Source organism: Cimex lectularius, unplaced genomic scaffold (assembly GCF_000648675.2).
Source record: "Cimex lectularius strain Harlan isolate CLEC.00 unplaced genomic scaffold, Clec_2.1 scaffold26, whole genome shotgun sequence".
Lineage (NCBI taxonomy): Eukaryota > Metazoa > Arthropoda > Insecta > Hemiptera > Cimicidae > Cimex > Cimex lectularius.
This window is the reverse complement of record NW_019392721.1, coordinates 2515071-2535475: the sequence shown is the minus strand read 5'-3', so window position 1 is coordinate 2535475 and position 20405 is coordinate 2515071. Positions and strand designations below refer to the sequence as shown.

Sequence of the window (20405 nt, the reverse complement as noted above, 5' to 3'; positions counted from 1 at the left end):
CGCCTAATATTTTTCAACAGTACCAACAAAAAAGTTTTATTGAAATCGGCGATACCATGTCCGTAGCCTCTCTTTTGTAAAAAACTATCGTATACAAAAACGGATTTCAAAAATAGAACAATCTTCTATTATTAGAACAAAAGGAAAGTAAGTGCGAAAAGATTGTTTTTTAAAATAAATTCATTAGAATACATAAATTACTTCTCTGTAAGCAGGAAAGTACAAAAACGAAAAGTGTTAATAAAGGCAGAATTTATCACGGGCTGTAATTTGGCAAGGGGTACTGCTAAACCATCATAACCGATAGGTTTGACCGGTAGGGATGCCCCGAGGAGCCGTACGATTAGTAATCATTCCGGCCAAACGAAACAATAAATTGCCTGACCCGTTGATACGTGAAGTCAACGGAAAATAATAACATTCGAAACAGGGAAAACTCGTCCCGGTATAAGTCTTTGGTCCTAAATTGGAAAAATAGTGGATGAATTTTATTTACATTATGTATGGAAAAAATTTGCAACAAATATACGTGTGGTGTTTAGTGACAGTTAATGATTATTCGGAGATCGCGAGATGCGGTTTGGTTTGACGTAGGTTTTAGAAAAATATTTTCTTCATCGTGCCAACGTTTCGATCTTTATTGAGATCATCTTCAGGGGGGAAACGTAACGAATAATAATATATATAACTATGTCACATAAATGTATGAATTTTAAAATATGTTTAATATCAAGTATCAATAAGTATCAAATCTATAGAATTTTGCACTTTTTTGCTAACTAATTGCTAAACACTAAATTTACCACTGACTTTCAATCTTTATTTTGTTAAATGTTTGATATTTTTTTTATTATATTATATATTTAACGAGTATTAACAAAGCAGAGATCACATCAACCCCCTCCCAGTTTCGGAATTTTAGAAAAAAAAATCCACGGCCTCTCAGATCGAACCCTTTCCAGTAACGAGTCGCCTTTACCCGTTGAGGCCACCTGCCCCAAATGAGCCAATTTTATCTTCTAAATAATATCTATACACATTTTTTTTCCAAAATTCCACATAAACGTGGCGGATTGTGTATTGGGTTGTCCGGAAAATAATGCAGGATTTTAAGTTTTCATTAAAAAAAATCTATATAAAATATTCTGTTTACGTACTTATTAATCCTCTTCCAAATGATATTGTTTGTTTACCTCTGTAGCATTCCGCTACTTGGAAATAATTCAGTCATCCTTATAATGTCAAAGCGAGAATTTCGTACGATTTTCTTTTACGAGTTTAAACTCGGCCGAAGCGGAGCCCAAACGGCTAGAAACATTAACCAAGTCTGGGGCGAGGGTTGTGTTAATGAGTGCACTGTACAAAGGTGGTTTAAAAAATTTCGGGAGGGAGATTTCAGCCTTGAAGATGAAGAAGGTCGTGGAAGGCCTTCCTCTCTTAATGATGATGTTCTGCGATCAGTGGTGGAAGAAAACCCCAAAACAACTGTTCGAGAACTTGCAGAGCAACTCAAAGTCAGTAAAACGACCGTCGCTGACCACCTCAAGGCGATTGGAAAAGTGAAAATACTCGAAAATTGGGTTCCACACTCATTAAACGATCGCCAAAAAAATCAGCGCTTTGATGTTTGTGCATCACTTCTTTGTCGAAACAAAAATGACCCATTTCTGGCCAGAATTGTTACATGTGACGAAAAGTGGATTCTCTACGATAACACTAGACGTTCTGGACAGTGGCTCGACAAAGGAGAAGCTCCAATACATTTTCCAAAGCCCCCAACTCATCAAAAAAAGGTAATGGTTACGGTATGGTGGGCTTCATTTGGTTTAATACACTACAGCTTCTTAAATCCTGGCGAAACCATCAATGCTGAATCATACTGTAACCAAATTAATACCATGCATCAGAAATTGGCAGTAATGAAGCCCTCTTTGGTCAATCGGAAAGGGCCCATTTTGTTGCATGACAACGCTCGACCACATGTGTCACGTGTAACGTCACAAAAATTATTGGAGCTTGGCTATGAAACTTTGCCTCACCCACCCTACTCTCCGGACCTCTCGCCTACTGACTACCATTTTTTTAGACACCTGGACCACTACTTACAACACATAATATTCAAAAATCAAACGGAACTGGAAAATGCATTTATTGACTTTATCAATTCTAAAAATTCTGAATTCTACTCAGACGGAATTAATAAGTTACCAACACGTTGGGAGAAATGTATTGAGAGTATGGGAAATTATTTTGATTAAAGAACATTGCTTTAAAGTAACTAGTTTCTTTTTTTTTGTTTAATACCAAAATCCTGCATTATTTTCCGGACAACCCAATAAATATCCAGCATGCGAGGTGTTTAGCTAACAGTTTCTTCCCAAGTCCTGGCAGAAAACGTAATCGTTAATATTAGGTTATCTCGACAAATTAATTAATGTAGTTAATCGTCCTTTTAAAATTTCAATGAAGGTTTTATAAGCTTTGACCTGAAGTCAATATTGTGGTACAAATTGTTGAAATTTGGTGGTTACCGATCATTTAGGTCTGCCTATCCTTGATGGGTTGGACTGCCAGGCCAGTTTCGGGATTTCACCATCTTCAGTCAGGAATTTCAAGTTGAGTCTAATCTAGTCTGTGTTCTTGTATGTATTTACTTTTCATCTTGTCTTTTGACTAATATATTAATCTAATTTTTTTCTATTGAGCTGGTGGCTTTGTAGATATTTTGTCAGGAATTTTTCATTTGTGTTTATTGTCTACTGTGCTGACTTTGAGCCTAATTGTTTATATATATATTCTCTTTTTGTGTGTCCAATTTGTTTTACTACTTTTTAAAAAAATTTTTTACGAGGGTTCGTAACAGCAGAGTATTATCAACTCTCAGGGTGCCGGTGTTTTTGAAAAAAGCTCTTTTGTAAGGATGTCGGGTTCGAATGCAGGGCCGCTGGATTCGAACCCGGGACCTTTACCTAACAGTGATGAGCGCCGTGTCAACGCCTAAACCGTTGCGGCCACCGACGCCCCTTGTTTACTACTTTGTTGATTGTGTTTGTGCTGAAGGCTTTTTTTTAGATATCTATGTATAATATGTCCTTAAAAAAGAAAAAAAAATATGTCTGACAGACCAATCTAGTGAGGATAAACAGACTAAAATGATCGGCAACGACAAATTTCAGGTTCATCAGACTACGGAGAAATCTAAATTTTTTTGATTTGTATTTGTAGCAGTAGGCTTAAAATTTATGAAGAATTAGAATCGAAAGAAAAATGAGATGTGTAAAAACGAATCGTTCCTCTCTTTACTCTGTTGAATAATAATATTTCACTTTTTAATGTTGATATTTTCCCAATCATAAATATTTTTATTATTGTCAAGGTATTTGTAGGTAATTAATTACACACCTTTATCGTGATTCTTGTGAAATTAAAAAAACAAAAAAAAGGACAAAGCTGTAATTTTTTATACCGGTGGGATTTGTCGTCTGAGGTTTTTTGCCGTCAATTTCGACTCCAGGTCCTGTTTCAGCAACAGATTGGGTTTCCGTGGATCGGAAAAGGGAGAAAACCGTAGAGGAAGTGGTATGCAATAAAGGGAAAGAACGGGGAATGCAGAAGCATCGGTTCAAACGAGAATATTCCCAAGTCGGAGAGCGGTCGCCTAGCAACTCGCTGACCAATCCTCATCCTTCGCCGAAATAACTTAACTCGTCGATATCGTTTATCATCTCACGCGGTAATTATTTAATTAATCCTGTGTTAATATAGATAAGTGGCTCACCTGTGGTTGTGGTCGTTGGTTTGAAGCTCCTGTTTGGGGCCTGGGGTAACTATAGCGGGGTGAGAATGAGGCGAGAGCCCCGGGTGGGGGCCCATCAGTCCTGTCGGCGAAAACCTGTAGAAATCGCTGTAACAGACCAAACAAGGATGTAGATTTTTGATACAATCAAACGACGTTTCAATTTCGCTAATGCCACTCCCTCGCCTCAGCCCCTTATACTTCCGACTGTGAGCAAACACTTCATAAAAGGAAATCTCTCTTCTCCCCATTTCAAATAATTGCAGGATAAATTGTATTTGCCGACCCATCTATCCAATTGGCTCTCTGTTTTCAAAGGAAGCTACTTAATTATTAGTGCTATCCTCGATTTGTTATCTATTTAAATGGAAAAAAAGTTATATCAGAATGTTAAAAAAACCTCACACCCAAGCAAGCGATAGAGATAGAGAGATTGTGTGTGTGTGTGTGTGTGTGTGTGTGTGTGAGAGAGAGAGAGAGAGAGAGAGAGAGAGAGAGAGAGAGATATGTTGAAATTTACCTAGCCTTTGATTTATTACATATTGAACATTTTCATATTTTAAGGCTCAAATCTTAACTGTATGTATAATGTGATGTTATCATGATGATTTAACGATTCTATCTATAAAGAATACTTTTTTGGAGAAGAGTGGAATGATGTCGAAAGGAAGAGAGAGAAATAAAACAGGCAGATAGATCGAGATAGAGAACAGATAGATAGATAGGGGGAGAGAGTGTGAGTGAAAGTGTGTGTGTGTGTGTGTGTGTGAGAGAGAGAGAGAGAGAGAGAGAGAGAGAGGGAGGGAGAGATAGATGGAGAGAGAGAGGGAGGGAGAGAAAGTGAAATGGATAGAGGGAGGGAGACGGAGAGGGAGAGAGAGAAATAAAACAGATAGATCAAGATAGAGAACAGATAGATAGATAAATAGACAATGTAGGCAATGAGAAGACAGAGAGAGATATTTTATTAAATATTGAACATTTTCATATTTTAAGGCTCAAGCTGAATAATGCGATTTTATCATGATGATTTCATGATTCTATAAAAAAAATAGAATTTTGTCCCGCTATTGTTGATGATGTTCAATGTCGTCATTCGTATCGGAGAGAGACGAGTGTACAGAGAACCGCATATTGTAAAGTGAAAACAGCGAAATTAGCATCAACTGACCTTGCCAGATTGGAACTGGTGATAGGCAGAGAGGAAGGATACGGACTCCTGAACCCGGCGCTCCCACTGCTTATAGGATACATGCTTGGCGTGTGCCTGTAAACAAAAGAATCAACAATGAGTGAATCCCCAAGGGGGACATGGTCAAGTAAGTGATTATAGGGGTGGTCTTGAGGAAAAAGTAGGGCTTTGGGATACTTAGGAAATCTCGGACAAACTAACCGACCCCTCTATACCGGACGATTACCCACGCTGTCTGCCCTCATCGAAACAATATTTAACCACACCCCTACTACTGAAATTTGACTTGTTTACACTCGGATTTGATGCTGATAAGTTTGACCGTCATAGAACACCGTTCTACATACAAATTGACGAAGAATGTACCCCACTTCAAATATAGCTCAAAGGGGAAATAAGTAGATTTCAACGGAATCGGAGGGTTGGCTGACAAAAAAAAATAAGAAAGGAAAAAGAGGATAAGGTGTTCTAAGTAAGATAGGGAGCAAAGGAAGGGCTCAATGGGGGGCAAATAAGGTGATAAGGATTGTGTCAAGTAGATAAACCTCTGATCCTGCTACCCTTGCTTTGAGCTTTTGTAAAGGTAAAGGAAAATAACCGTGTGGTTTTCACTTCGGATCGAAAAAGACTTAATGAACTTACAAAAATTATGAAAGTGTTTTGATAATCCGTGGACATTTTATCGAACTTTTAAAGCTTAAGGAATAGGATTTGTTCGGATATTGTTTGTAAGAAATAAAGCGGTATAAACTTAAATAATTTAATGGTTTAACTTACCAAGAAGCGGCCACTTGGGAAATTTCCGGACTAAGCATCGGATAAGGGTACTGACCCGTGCTGAACGGATACATGGGAGGCCTCGTCAAACCTAGCGTATAAAACAAACAAAAAGACAAATAAGTAAAAATTGGTCAAATCGAATTAGCCGGAAAATTTCTCATGCGTGTACCTTCACCTCGAATCTACCTGTGAACCACACACCAATTTCTGGTGAGCAATTAAAGAGGCATTTTCAGGAATAAAAAAAATATCGTCATGCTAGTGGTTAGTCTGACGAGTAAAACAAAGATAAAACAATTAAACGCTAATTAAATCTATTATTGGAATTATTTATGATTATTGTCACCGCCTGGAGTCATTGAGGTTCGCCTGTTGATATTTAATTATTGCATTCCGCTTGTTTGTCTGTCGTCCCTTTGAAGTTAGAACTAAATTTATTTATATTTTAGAGAGAGGGAATGATCAATATGATCAATGAAGCATACCGAAAGGGAAATTAAATACCAACGAAATTCATACTTTCAACAAGCCAATACATTAAAAAAAAAAAAAAATTTTTTTTATAAAATCAATTTAAACACTACTACAAACAATAGTTTTTTTTAAATGATCAAAAACAAAAAGGACTAATTTTACGAAAAGAGAAAAATATTTCAAAAGGAAATTCTTTGACCGTAACTTCCAACATTCAATGAAATGAAAGAGGTTGAGATGAAAAAGTTGGAGTCACAAGCGGGATTCGAACCCAAGACGGGGAAGTTGGTGGCCGAGTGGATTGAAGTCAAGCTCAAGTGGTTAGAGCAGCGGCGTATGAGCCGAAGGTCATGGGTTCGAATCCCGCTCGTGAAACCAACTTTTTCATCTCAACCAAGACCTTACATAAAAAGAATAATTAATTGAAATAATAACCATAACTATTTAATTTGAAGTTTGGAGTTTACAACCTGATGAAGGCTATAAGCTTGAAATCCGGATCGATGAAAATAACCAACTGTGAGTAGGAACTATCTTTTTAAAAAGATGAACCAACCAAATCTCCTTCAGGAAAAAGGAAAAACTGATCATTACGAATATACCAATTCCACACAATAAATAATTAGTGTCACTAGCGAGATTCGAACCCACGTCCTTCGGCTGATCTAGGCACCTGAGCTATCGCGACTTCGATCCATTCGGACACCAACTCCCTCCCCGTCTTGGGTTCGAATCCCGCTCGTGACGCCAACTTTTTCATCTCAACCAAGATCTTTCATAAAAAGAATAATTAATTGAAATAAGTAATTTGGTCAATTAGACCACTAAACCATAAATGGATTTTTTTGCTAAGAAGCAGTTACTAAAAAAAGGCAGATGCAATAACAAGATAAAGAAAGCATTCTAAAGCCAGCTTTACAATGGACAAAGTAGGATAATTTCCTTTTTTTTTAAATAAAGGAAAAATAAGAAAGAATCGAAAAAGCAGTTTATGGAACCTACTTGGTGGAATTTTGGTCCAAACAGACAAACTTAGCCCATATTAATATGAATATTAGACTTAAAAGTTAACAAGGCTTAAAGATGTTCCTAAGAAAAGAAGTAGCAATTAAAAAAGTATTATAGAAATGCTAAGTACATGCAACTTTAGTACCCCTCTAGCTCATAATTATAAGAAAATTATAAGTAATAAAAAATATATGTATTTAATAGCCACTGTGATTGGAAAAGGTTTTTAGATTCAACCATTCAGCGTAAACACTAACGATAAGGAAGAAAAAACTTTTCCTCAGGTCCCTTAACGGAAAAGCCAACAGGTTCACAACCCCAGCGTTATTTATTTTTATTCCTCAACCCCCGGTGGTATTTTATTGGCGAAATTGCGTATGAAAAAGGAGCCGTTAGCGAGGGGCCGAGGGCCCTTCGAGGAACGAATAATGTTGGCAAGTGTAGGGAAAGTTTGGGTGTAGTAACGAGGGCGCTAACTAGAGGGAAAGAAGGAGCGAGGGGGCGAGGTTCCAGGGACCCTCCAATGAAACTAATTCTCCAGCTCTTCAAACAGAATTTACATCCCCACATTACTACACTCGGATCTCCCCTTCCAGTTCTTTATCGATCTACTTTGCCACTTGTTTACGCAAATGTCTTAAACTCGAATGGCGCTCACGACAATTCGAACATTGTTAATTTAACCTATCTGTAGATGTTTATATTGAATGTGACTAGAAAAACGTTATGATCGACCTAAATATCGTTTGTAGTTTGGTCTGTTTATCTTCGTTGTTTTGGTCGGTATTCATTAGGGAAATGGATGAACCCAGCATCTAACCCGTTTTGAGAATACATCACTCTTTGTCATTTTCAAAATACATCAAATACAAGAGCCAACCATGGACGACCATCATCATCATTTTCGATTATTCTGGACAACCTTCGCAGCAAAACCCTTAACCATTCCCATGGAACCATCAGAAGACCTATTAGAAAACCCGTTTATCTTTGATCCATCCATTAGGCATTAAAGCGTAGGAAAAGCTGATCCAGGTATTGCCGTTTGCCATTTGGTTTAAATTTCATATCATATTTCACCATGACCAACAGGTACATGCAGATATTTTTGTTTCCGATCTTTTTGAACTATCCTTGTTAATTAAAGTCTGTCTGCTCAGTTTCAGCTTCTCGCCGTCTTCACTAGTGTCTGTTTTTTTAAATAACATAGCTAAAACGTCGATGCAATCACAAGTCACAACTAACACTTTCGATTCAGATTCACTATCTGTTGTCTCTTCGGTAGGTCGTTTTTTGAGTTATAAAGTTTGATGTCTGCCTATCTTCGCTGTTTTTGTCAGGCAGTGTACATAAGGAAGACGTAGAACTAGACAAAAACTTTTCTTCTTTGATTTTAGTACATCCAGTAATCATTAAAGATAGATGAATGAACCTGGCGTCTTAGCTCGTTTTTAGCATTGCCATTTGCCGTTTTAAGATAAAGTACAGTTTCACCCTACAAGACTGACAGTACATGAACTTTGATATTTCTTCTTGAGGTCTGAGGAGCGATGAACCTGTTTTCCTCATTTGGAGACGTATGAATTTTTCCCATTAGCATTTCGTCTACTGCGCCTGTCTTGCAATGGATGAGACCTAGCAGCCTGCCACAAAAGAATATACATCTTAAAATGGATCCTTAATGAGTCCAAAACCTGGTGGAACAATACCACAGGTATGAGGCACGCGAATAGATTCATAGAAGGACCTCCGCAAAACGTACAAAAGAATTACTGGAAGGTAACTGCAACCGAACCAGGTTGGACTCCTGACAGCGCACTGCCACATAAGAAAGCACATGCATCGGATAGGCGTGGACAGAAGAAAAATTGTGCAGATACTGCCAGGAAAAAGAGGAGACCGCAGAACATATTTTATGTTAATCTGAACGTCTATGTAGGTGCAGGTTCTTGCAACTAGGACAAGAAAAACCAAGAGCAAGTCCTACACCAAGGAACCGGTGGCAAAGCTGTGGAGGCTGGTTAATAACCTGAAGCTAGCCGGAGAGTTATAAATAACAGGGGAGCACAATAGATCTATTCAGGTCGAGGTGCAGTAGGCCTTGTGGCCGCCTCGCTTATCCCTATCCCTTGCAATGGATTCCCTATGTGATTTAATCTCAGGAGTGGTATGGTATCAAAAAATTGCATAGGTAGTTTTCGTAGGTTCCATAGCCTTTTCCTAGCTAGTACTTTCCATTTTTTTAAAGATGGTACTTTACTGGAGCATGTCTTGTAAATACCAGTTTACAGTTTGCAGTGCCTTTCTGTTGAGTAGGATTTTCCCTTTCTCCGATTGGGTTGGTTTTTGCGAGTCTTCTTTCTTGCCTCATGTCACACATCCAGTATTTGTTGTTTGGTTATACATGATTCGAGTTCTTATTTTAATGTAGCTATAGTTTATGATGTTATTTTGTTATCGACCAACTTTGATATACTCTTGATTTGAGAATTTATTGGGTAGAACCACGTACCCAATAAATTCCCAAATCCAGAATATAGTTTATGCCATAAAATGGTTTTGGACTTAAGTTGTTCCGAGGCTTTCTTTTGGCAAGAATATCTGCTGCCTCGTTGTCAGAAAATCCCTCTCGACCTGGGACTTTTTGGCCAGTTTTTTTATGGCAGTTGATGAACCTGTAGTTTGGTTTTATCCTGACCCATACTTACTGATTCAGCCTGTAAGGCATGTTTCGGCGTCTAGCAATATTCACTTATGTCTGGTTTTATAGACAAGTCTAAAACGCCGATAGACACATAAATCTCAACGTGTACGGATTTGCACTGCCTCTTGTCTCTTCGAGTGGTCCTTTTGTGCGTTACCGGTTATAATCTTGGTCTGCCATTATTGCAGTTTTGGTTAGACAGGGATGTTCACAATATTCTACTAAAGTGAAAAACCTAGCCTTGGTCCTCTTCAAATGTGTACAGGGAAACCCTTTGATCCGTCGGTTTCTTACAATTAGATTAAATATGGGTAAAACCACAGACGAGACCCATCTGGCAGATCAAAAAAAAGACGATATGGAGCCGAACTACATCTGCAAGAGGAAATATCCTCAGAATTGACCAACTAATTATAAACTTAGAACAATTATTCAAACTTATTTTAAAATTAAAAAATTCAACGGGTTCACCGATCAAAATAAAAAGAAAAAATAATTATTTGACTGCATTCCGTTATCGCTTAGTTCAAAGATAAGGATTGAAACTTCTAGATATATTTGTCTGGTCAATAACCTTGGTAATATAGGATCGATTTGTTTCAAAAATTTCTTATTAGTAAAAATAATTTGGACTTTTATGAAAAACAAAAAAATAAAATATCATAATGCTTTTTTATGCTTAAGCTTTCCACATTAGTCAAAAGCGTTTGAAAACAAAGAAAGAGAAAGTTTAATTCAGCGTGAATTTTATTTGCAAAACACAAGACAATGATATAGAACTCGCGTTTTTTAGTAAAACCCACGCCTTCATCAGAATGCGTGTTTTTGCAGCATTTGTGCATTGTAATTTTGGGGAAAGAATAAGAAAACAAAGTCGACAAACACCTACTTTTAATTTTATTCTTATGCTGTTAGCACGTTATGTTGATTTTTAACTTTTATTTCTTTAAATTAATTAAGGTTTTTAGTTGAGATAAAAAAGTCAGTGTCACGAGCGGGATTCGAACCCACGATTTTCGGCTAGATACGCCGCTGCTTTACCATTGAGCAATCGTGACCTTTCATCTCAACTAAATTAATTAATTAATCTCAATTAATTGAAAGATATTGATTGGCCAAGCGGACCACGAAAACTAGTGAATTTAATAAGTTAAAATGAAGTATACCTTCACCAAAAGCTCTCCGTGGCCATTTCATTTGTAGCCGAGAATCAAATAGATTACACGACATTTGAAAAATGGCAAAAAGGAGGGAAAATTCAAAAGGTGGGGTTGAGATGGGAAGTTAGTGTCCGAGCGGATCAAGGTCACGATAGCGCAAGTGGTCGTGCAGCGACGTGTCAAGCCGAAGATCGTGAGTTCGAATCCCGCTCGTGGCATTGACTTTTTTATCTCAACTATAAAAACCTTAATTAAATGAAAGATACTAACTGGTCAAGCGGACCTCGAAAACTAGTGAATTTATTTTTTTATTTCTTCTGACATGTTTTTTTTTCCTTTTATAATAGTTTTAACACGACCATTTCAGTTCAAATACGTTCCTATTTGCTCGTTAGTCATTTATGGGATTTCGGTGATACTTGGGACTATTTAATTTTCAGAAAACTTTGATGTAAAATAAAAAAAATGTTTATCAATCCTGTCATGTTCAGATGGAATGATAAATTTTTCTCCGTTGTACTTAGCCAGGGGATTATCGTTCAAAAGGAATTTTTGATGTGAATTGACAGTTATAACCGTACTGTTCGATCGCTAGACGTAGAAGCTTATGGGAATTGCATTTATTATAAAAATTTATAATCCAGAATGACAGAATGAATAAATGGTAATTTAACAAGTTAATTTAGTAAGGAGTGAGTGAAAAAAAAGTAAGGGCAACGTTTAATATTAAGGCCAATATTATCACTCTCCTCCCCCGTCGGAGAGCTGATGAGAAAATAAGGAAGTCTTTTATAATATCGAATGGTATTCATCCGAGGGATGTCACTCTAATCCCCTCTAAATACTTTGTGATGAGTTTCAGGCCCATTGTCAGGGGACATAAAGAAAGTCAATTTAATGAAAAGTTGGAAGGCAACCTGAGCCACGGGCCGACGGGGTTGGGGTGGAACTAGGGGCGGAAAGGGGTCCCCTGCTCGTCACAATGCGCTCATCTGACAATAATCGGAAACAGGTAACATGATTCGTTCACAACGCATCTATCGCGGGCGTAGACGTTTTTCATTATTTCAAAAATTTCAGAACGAATATAACAAATATAAAACGCGTCTGATAGGCCAAAGATCCAGGATAGGAAACAAAACTACAATTTATTTTCGCTTATGGATACGTTTTGACAAGGGTTAATCTAAAGGCAATGACGACATAAATGGAAATAGACCTATTGAGATATGAACCGATATGTGAAAGAGCACATTCATACCTGATAAAAGTGCTAAATTATTTTTACCCGCGTGGACAAGAAACCTACAACCTACAAGGGCAACGGCCAGGCACAATGGTCATTCCAACCCCTTTTCATAATACGAGACAACCCTTCGATTTGCACTTGAAGGGTTTTACGACCTTTGTTCTCTTCGACAATAATCCGGGGCTAAACGGTCTCTTTAAAATATACGGTTACAACTATTGAACCGGAATGCTTTATAATTACCCACATGTTTAATGTTAAAAGAACTCCGTGGTCTAGGGGGGGGGGGGGTTGATCGTTTTAAATCCTCAGCTTTCACAATTCTTTAAAGTATTGGAGATTTTTTAAAGGGATTCCAATTTTTTTTCCTATGGAAATTAAGAATGAGACATCCCATATAGGCTCTAGGTTAAAAAATTCCATTTGGGTATATGTTGATGCTCATCTTAACTAACGTATTTTATATTTTTAATTAATTATTTTCCGCCCGGATGAATATAGAGTACTCTGGGGTAATATGACCAGACTTCTACGTTGGTATCATGTGATCTGTTTATGTTAATTTATTGGAATGGATGTAATTTATTAGCGTGACAGAAAGGGTTTGTTTAACCCGCCCCGAGTAATGTCGAGTAGTCTAGAGGAGTAAATGTCACCAGACTATGTTTGTGGTTATGTATATACATATATGTATTGTAAGTTTTATATATTATACTTAGTAGTTGATATTCTGAGGTACAAAGAGATGCTAGCATTTTAGGATATCAAATAGGATATCTCTACATATAAAACTAGAGTCGATAATCATATCGAGAAGCTCAAATGGCTGCAGTTTACTATCTAACATCTCACTTCGAATATGTAACATCTAATTCTAATCTCTAACTTCTAATATGTAACATCTAATCTCTAACATCTAATATTTAACATCTAATATTTTACATCTAACTTCTAATATGCAACATCTAACCTCTAATATGTAACATCTAATCTCTAACTTCTAATATGTAACATCTAATCTCTAACTTCTAATATGTAACATCTAATCTCTAACTTCTAATATGTAACATCTAATTCTAACGTCTAACTTCGAACATGTAACATCTAATTCTAACATCTAATATGTATAATCTAATTCTAATTTCTAATATGTAACATCTAATTCTAACATCTAATATGCAACATCTAACCTCTAACTTCTAATATGTAACATCTAACTTCTAATATGTAACATCTAACATTTTTCATCGAACTTCTAATATGTAACCTCTAATTCTAACAATTAGTTAAGGTTTTTAGTTGAGATGAAAAAAAGTTAATGGCACGAGAGGGATTCGAACATAATTGGTCGATAATTGGTCAAGCGGACCACGAAATTAGTGAATCTAATTCTAACATCTAACCTCTAGTATGTAACATCTAATTCTAACATCTTTCATCTAACTTCTAATATGTAACATCTAACCTCTAGCTTCGAACATCTAATATCTTACATCTAACATATGTCATCTAACAACAGCTAACTTCTAACATCTAAATGTGAGAGGCCAGAAAAAGAAAGAAACCAGAGGGTCAGCGATGACCTCAGCTGTTTGTCGGCCCATAAACCTCCCACTTTTATACATATATACAGGGTGAATTGCTACTCGTGCTACAAACTTCTCCAGTAGATTCTTCACCCTAAAATGAACAAAAAAGTTCATATTGTCCATGGTCCGATTCTCAACCATTTCAGAGTAATTTCGCTTTTTATCGATTTTGAAAGATATCACGTCCTGGCGTCGGAAAATCGTGATATCTTTTAATCTAAACATTTCTCTTAAAATCTATAAGCACCGTTGAAATCCCCGTTAATTTTTAGAGAGAATCAAAATCATAATTCCATTGAAATTTTTTAATTTAATTTAATGCCCATTTAGTATGTAATGCTTAAGAAGTTTACAAACAGCTAGAAGGTCAAGGAAGAAAGACCCAAACGTTTTGCCACCTTCATCTTCTTATTGAAAAATTAACGGGGATTTCAACGGTGCTTATAGATTTTAAGAGAAATGTTTAGATTAAAAGATATCACGATTTTCCGACGCCAGGACGTGATATCTTTCAAAATCGATAAAAAGCGAAATTACTCTGAAATGGTTGAGAATCGGACCATGGTCAATATGAACTTTTTTGTTCATTTTAGGGTCAAGAATCTACTGGTGAAGTTTGTAGCACGAGTAGCAAGTCACTCTCAAACATTAGCAATCCTTGAACCACCATTTTTTCTCTTTTTGTCATCAACATCTTGGTCTCACAACCACTAAATAAGAAAATGACGAGTGCGTTGGAAGCGTTATTAAATCAGGTAGTTTTCCTCAAATTTGCTGCCTTCTGAGACTAAAATTAGAAACTCTGGATTACTTTATACACTTTCCGATTTACACAATTTTCCACTCTTTTTGTAGTTCTGGCTGAAATAAAACACAAAAAATTAGCCCAAACATTTTGCCACCGTCATCTTCTTATTGAAAAATTAACGGGAATTTCAACGGTGCTATTAGATTTTCAGAGAAATGTTTAGATTAAAAGATATCACGATTTTCCGACGCCAGGACGTGATATCTTTCAAAATCGATAAAAAGCGAAATTACTCTGAAATGGTTGAGAATCGGACCATGGACAATATGAACTTTTTTGTTCATTTTAGGGTGAAGAATCTACTGGAGAAGTTTGTAGCACGAGTAGCAATTCACCCTGTATATAAACAATGCAATATTTTGTAAAGTGAGGTTTGCAATGAAAAATGAACGTCTCGAGTCCTGATCGATGTCATCGGAGCTCGACCACTTTTCTTCTATATCTCTACGTTGTTTTTCAAAATAGATAAAAGCACTTTTATAAAAATGAACTTATTCAACTGAAATTAGAACAAAAAGTAACAGCTTCGCTATTTCGAATAATTAATTATTTTAAAAAATTGGTTCAAATTGCAAGCCAATGGTATTTTGATGAGGAATCGATCTGGTATAAACGCCAAGGACTTTTGCTCAGTGGATTTCACAGAATTTAATTTTTATGAAATAATAATATTTTCATTGTCCTGAAATGTGTTTAGGAATAGAAAATAATGCTTTTTGTAATTAATAAAGCATTGTTTATAAGATCCAATAGACTGCTAATATTCTAAAGGGAAGTGTCAATTTAAACAAGTTTATTTAAGATAAACTTTACTAAATGGAAAACATGCTTTTTTTATATTTCAGAATTTTTCTGAAAAGCTAACTTGATTCATATTCACTCGAATCCTATTCATGTCTTCCCTGTGTCGCTTGATGTAGAGTTTGAAAGAAACTCCGCTGAGAGGTATGAATAAGAAGAGATAATTGAAAGCATGCGCCAATAAACTGTGGGTGCTCCTTATCAAAAGTCACAATTGGTTTTCGTTTAATTAATTTGATCATTTTTATAAATTTTGAATGGGGCGAGATCAACAGAAGGCCTCATAAAAAGAATTTTCAGCATGAACACATGATTTAAAAGAGGCGGAATCATCTCAAAGCAACGTTTCGAAAGCACGACGGAAAGATTATGCAACGACACGCAAAACTCTTCATTCTTTCATGAGCCCCTTCAGCGGGCCTTTCAAAGAAACCACGAGTAAACAACACTGTTTGCTGTATTTGTTTACCCTATTTCAATATCCTCTAAATGAACAATTACGGTCAAAACCGGCGCTCATTCAATTCTTTATTATCTAAGAGTTATAAAGCGGCACGAATAAAAAAGTACTGTTATATTTTCCGATGATTTAACGTTTTCTTTTTCTTACTAAAGCGGACATGCATTGTCGTAATTTTATGAAAAGCTAGAACCGGACTAATTTCATAACGGTGGGGAATTTTCAAGCACGGGAATTTTGGCCATTTTGAAAGTAGGTTAAGCCCGAATTTCCTTTCAATTATATCAACTCTGGTCTATTTCTGATTACACCTTTCGGTGCCTTTCCTAAAGCAGGGAATTTCTACAGTTTATAATTTCCAACATTGAATATGTTAAAATTGTATTGCTAAATAAAAGATTTAAAAAAAACTATTATTAAAAATAAGGGGTTCTTAATTCGTTAAAAAATCGAAGGGCTTGGTACTTTTTCCTAGCCTACAGGATAGAAAGAAAAAAGGACAACTCTTATCCAAGAAGATATACATTAACGTCTATGGGGGCCGTTTTGAAGGATAAATAATGTATGAAATATAGTAGTTAATATCGATCGGAGGGTGGAAAGTCGGGCGTATCCCGGGGGTGCGCAATAGCCGTGCGCGACACCCCCGCCATCTTAGTTTTACCCGGGGGGTGGTATTAGCTTGAGGGAAAAATAAGAAAAAAAAGCGAAGAATTAGACAAAAGTAGCATGTGTGGACTTTCATGGTTAGTAATAGAAGGGGTTTGTGTGGTTGACCTGTAGCTGCGAGGAGAGGTCCCAGCCTCTTCCATTGTTGAGGTGCGCGCCAGTACTCACCGCCCTTAGGGTCCAGCTGGTAAGGTGGGATCCCCATGTGGGCAGGAGGTGGCTGACTCAGAGGATCTCCGTTGTGGCAAAAGAAAGGAAGGCCGCTACCAGGATGGCCCGCACCCAGCCCCATCTTGCTCGCCTGAAAACATAAGAACCAAATGTTAAAATACAACTCTAAAAGAAAATTTCGAATTAAAACTACGAGCCGACCTGTTTGGCTATCGTGATGATATCGCGAAGTACAAGAAGATAACTGGGTTCGATAGGTTCCGATTCCATCCAAACGAGAGCTTTGGAAAGATGGTTAACCGCCTCGGAGGCGGTAGGGACGGTTTCACCGGCGGTTTCTTCCCTGGGTTCGGTTTTTACTTCTTCCGGTATGCTTTCAAGCTCGCGAGTCGAAGACGACCATATTTGGACGTCTTCATCAGTAACTTCGAAACCGATATCGTGGGATATCCACTGCAATTCGAGAAGAAGCATTCTATCCTCTTCACCCAACACTGACCCCAAAGCACCCGACCAGGCTCTCCTAAACGTCTCGGGTCTAACGTTAAGCCAAGCACGATGAAGCAACGGAAAAGCTTCTTTCAAACTGAAATTCGATAAATAATGAGGGATCGACATCCACCTAGATTGTTCCATCGATATGATATGCAGGAGGAGCATAGCGTATCTCGTTTTAAGTTCGGACCTGAGTAAGCTTTGGTCCAGTTTTATATTAGGTGAAGTTTCTTCAGAATAGACCACTAGTTTAACTTTCCCGTCAGATGACACACAATCTGAAGAAGGAGGTAAATAATCGGCCTTTTCCATTACCAGAATGGCACCAGCTTCGTTGAGAACGAGAGCAGCCGGGGAAAATTCTCGATGGAACCACCAGGAAAAGAGATCGGGGGTTAGACGTCCCACTCCTCCGCCGGCGTATACTACCGGCTGGCTTAACATATTTACATGCTTTAGAGACTCCGGCCTCCATTCCTTTCCGGTGATTAACATCCTCGTCCTGTGCCTTCCTGACTTATTGCCCGCCATGAGAAGCCAGACTCGGTCCTCCGGAGCCCTCCTCTCCATAGACCTGTCGGGCAGGCTGGTCCAGTCGAATTCGAAAGCCAGCCCGGTGTAAATCTGATCGTCCGAGTACCCTTCAAGAGCGGCGTCCAAAACCGGCGGAGGTTCGGGAATCGATTCCGGTTGCGGCTTGATTTGTTTAATGCCGAACTTCGTATACCAAGATTTCGTCCATTCTCTGTTGAACTGTTTGATTTTAACACTGTCTGCTCCGAACTTTTTCGCCAACGCCGCAGCTTTTCTAATAATTTCTCCGCTCGTAGGGCACTCTCTTGTTGTATTCTGAGTCATTCTGGCGTACCACCTGTATAGAGCTTTTTCGACGTCGGCCTCCCTGTAAACTCTTTTAGGGTCTTCTTGACGCTTCTTCGGCATCCTTTTTCTCAGTTTATCCATCAAACGACTAGAAGTTATACGAGAAATTTTACACCTTTTTCTCATTTTGGCTGAAATTTTCTCCGACCACTGACTAGATTGGTCTTTTGTCACACCTTGCTCCTTCGGCGACATATCACTCATCGTATCCATTTCCGCGATTATCTCATCGTCACTTCACTTTACACACTCCGCACGTCTTTACCCAATTTCTTCTATTCTATCACATGTCTCCCGACACACTGACGTATACGCGGTGTGACAAAACTGTGCATGTGCACGACGAAATATGAATGATGAAAAGAGCCGCAGAGGGAGCGGAGCGCACGATGTGCTCCCTCTAAAGACACTCAGGCAACTGAGTTGAAATATAAACTAGTCGCAGAGCCAGTTCAAAGTTTGGTGAGCAAGAGCGAGAGGGAGCGAGAGAGAGAACGTTTATAATGCTCTGTGTGTGTGCGGGAGAGCCTTTGATGTAGCGCCGTCAAAGGGACTTCAAAGCCGAACAGATATGAGAGAGAGATAGCGTAGCATGGCTTTGATCTACAAAGGGGAGCACGCCACCGAAGTTAAGCGGATATCCACCCCCAGCCCCGCCCTAAGTGACGTAACAAACTTATATCATACAATCATGTCCTTTGTGTCAAAGGGAAAACAATTAAAGCCCGAATAACTTTCCCCTCTTTTCGCCCTCCCGGCCCTTTTATTTCCATTTCGCGACTCCCTTCCAATTTACCATCCTCCGCGTTTTTTTTTTCTATTACGATTAAATGAAAAAGAAAGCAAAATTACAAGTACAGTTTTCTCTCGATAGAAAATTTCTATTTATACTTATAATTTTTTTTTTTAATTTACAAAAACTAAAATTCTAAGAATTAAGAAAGAAAATGTAATAAAAACGGGTTAAACGAGGACTGTTGGTGGCAGCTGTGATATGACTTCAAAGGGAAGTCACTTCTCTAATCTCGGATTCCTCCCCACAGCTCGTACGATAATAAACTCACTTTGTTTATAAATCTCTAACGGGCAACTAATATTAGACTCGAAAAAGAGAAACGCGTAACGTCAAATAAATTTACCATTCCGGTTGAATTATACCAGCTATTTTTTTTTTATATTTTCAACCGGGTAAAAAAAAAATTAGCAACGGTATAAATTTTTGAATTGTCCATAACACTAATTCCGGCGGACTTAAGGTTGACGGTCTGACTGGCAATTTCATTGCAGGGGTAAGATCAACAAAGCTTAACGCGTAATGAAGAATGGGTAATAAAATTCAAAAGAGGGGTGGAAGAATCGGAGGGTGGGATAAACCGGGGTGGCCAATGGCGATGGTAAGTTCACTGCGCAAGTCACCCCCGAAGGCAAGAATAAATACAATTCACTTGCGCAATCAAGCCGATTCCTATAGGGGACGGACTTAAATTTACATTTCATTCCTAACTATTTTTCAACAAAATTCTCCCAAAAAATCAAAAATACTCATAAATAATAAATCAAAAAGATTTATATATCATAAATTATATGGTCAGACAAGGATTAAAAGGCGCCACTAACTAAAATATCTCATAAAAATTTATTTTTTAAATTATTGATTAAACGAAGGAATGATGAATCGACCGTCAGGATATCACTAACAAGTTAAAGACCAGGGATGCGGTCATCAGAAAGAGCAGGTTTTACGCCAAGCTTTCAACCCTTCTTTAGGTTTCATTGAGGCTCTACAAGCAATTACAACGTTTATAATTAATTCATTTCAATTAATTAATCTTTAAGTATTGGATGAGATAAAAAAGTCAGTGTCAGGAGCGGGATTCGAACCCACGATTTTCGGCTAGATACGCCGCTCGACCACTTGAGTGACTTCAAACCTCTCGGGCACTAACTTCCCATATCAATCCCACTTTTGAATTTTCCCTCCTATATATTATGTATAATTAATAATAGGAACGCAATAATTATCAGAAAACAGATAAATTACTCCTCACAATATTACAAGTAAAATGGGGGTGGTCGGCTACTCGTGTTAAAAACTATGCCAGTAGATTGTACTTTTAAAATAGAACAAAAAAATCCTTATTAACTATGGTCCAAATCTCAACAGTTT

The 20405-nt window shown here is 37.6% G+C and overlaps 1 protein-coding gene across 5 annotated transcripts in view; it reads right to left on the bottom strand.

Moving 5' to 3' along the window:
- LOC106664004 (tigger transposable element-derived protein 5) overlaps positions 1–19007 on the bottom strand; it is a 32351-nt gene extending 13344 nt beyond the window's left edge. The window contains exons 1-5 of one of the 5 annotated variants that reach the window (XM_014389340.2): positions 17063–19007; positions 16799–16991; positions 5766–5856; positions 4968–5063; positions 3779–3904 (exon numbers count right to left, since the gene is read on the bottom strand). In XM_014389340.2, the coding sequence (XP_014244826.1) occupies positions 3779–3904; positions 4968–5063; positions 5766–5856; positions 16799–16991; positions 17063–18451 (1895 nt within the window). In that variant the 5' untranslated portion in view covers positions 18452–19007. The remainder of the gene's footprint in view (positions 1–3778; positions 3905–4967; positions 5064–5765; positions 5857–16798; positions 16992–17062) is intronic. The other 4 variants (XM_014389341.2, XM_014389336.2, XM_014389337.2 and 1 more) reach the window with 4 other exon arrangements.
- Positions 19008–20405: the final 1398 nt, after the last annotated feature.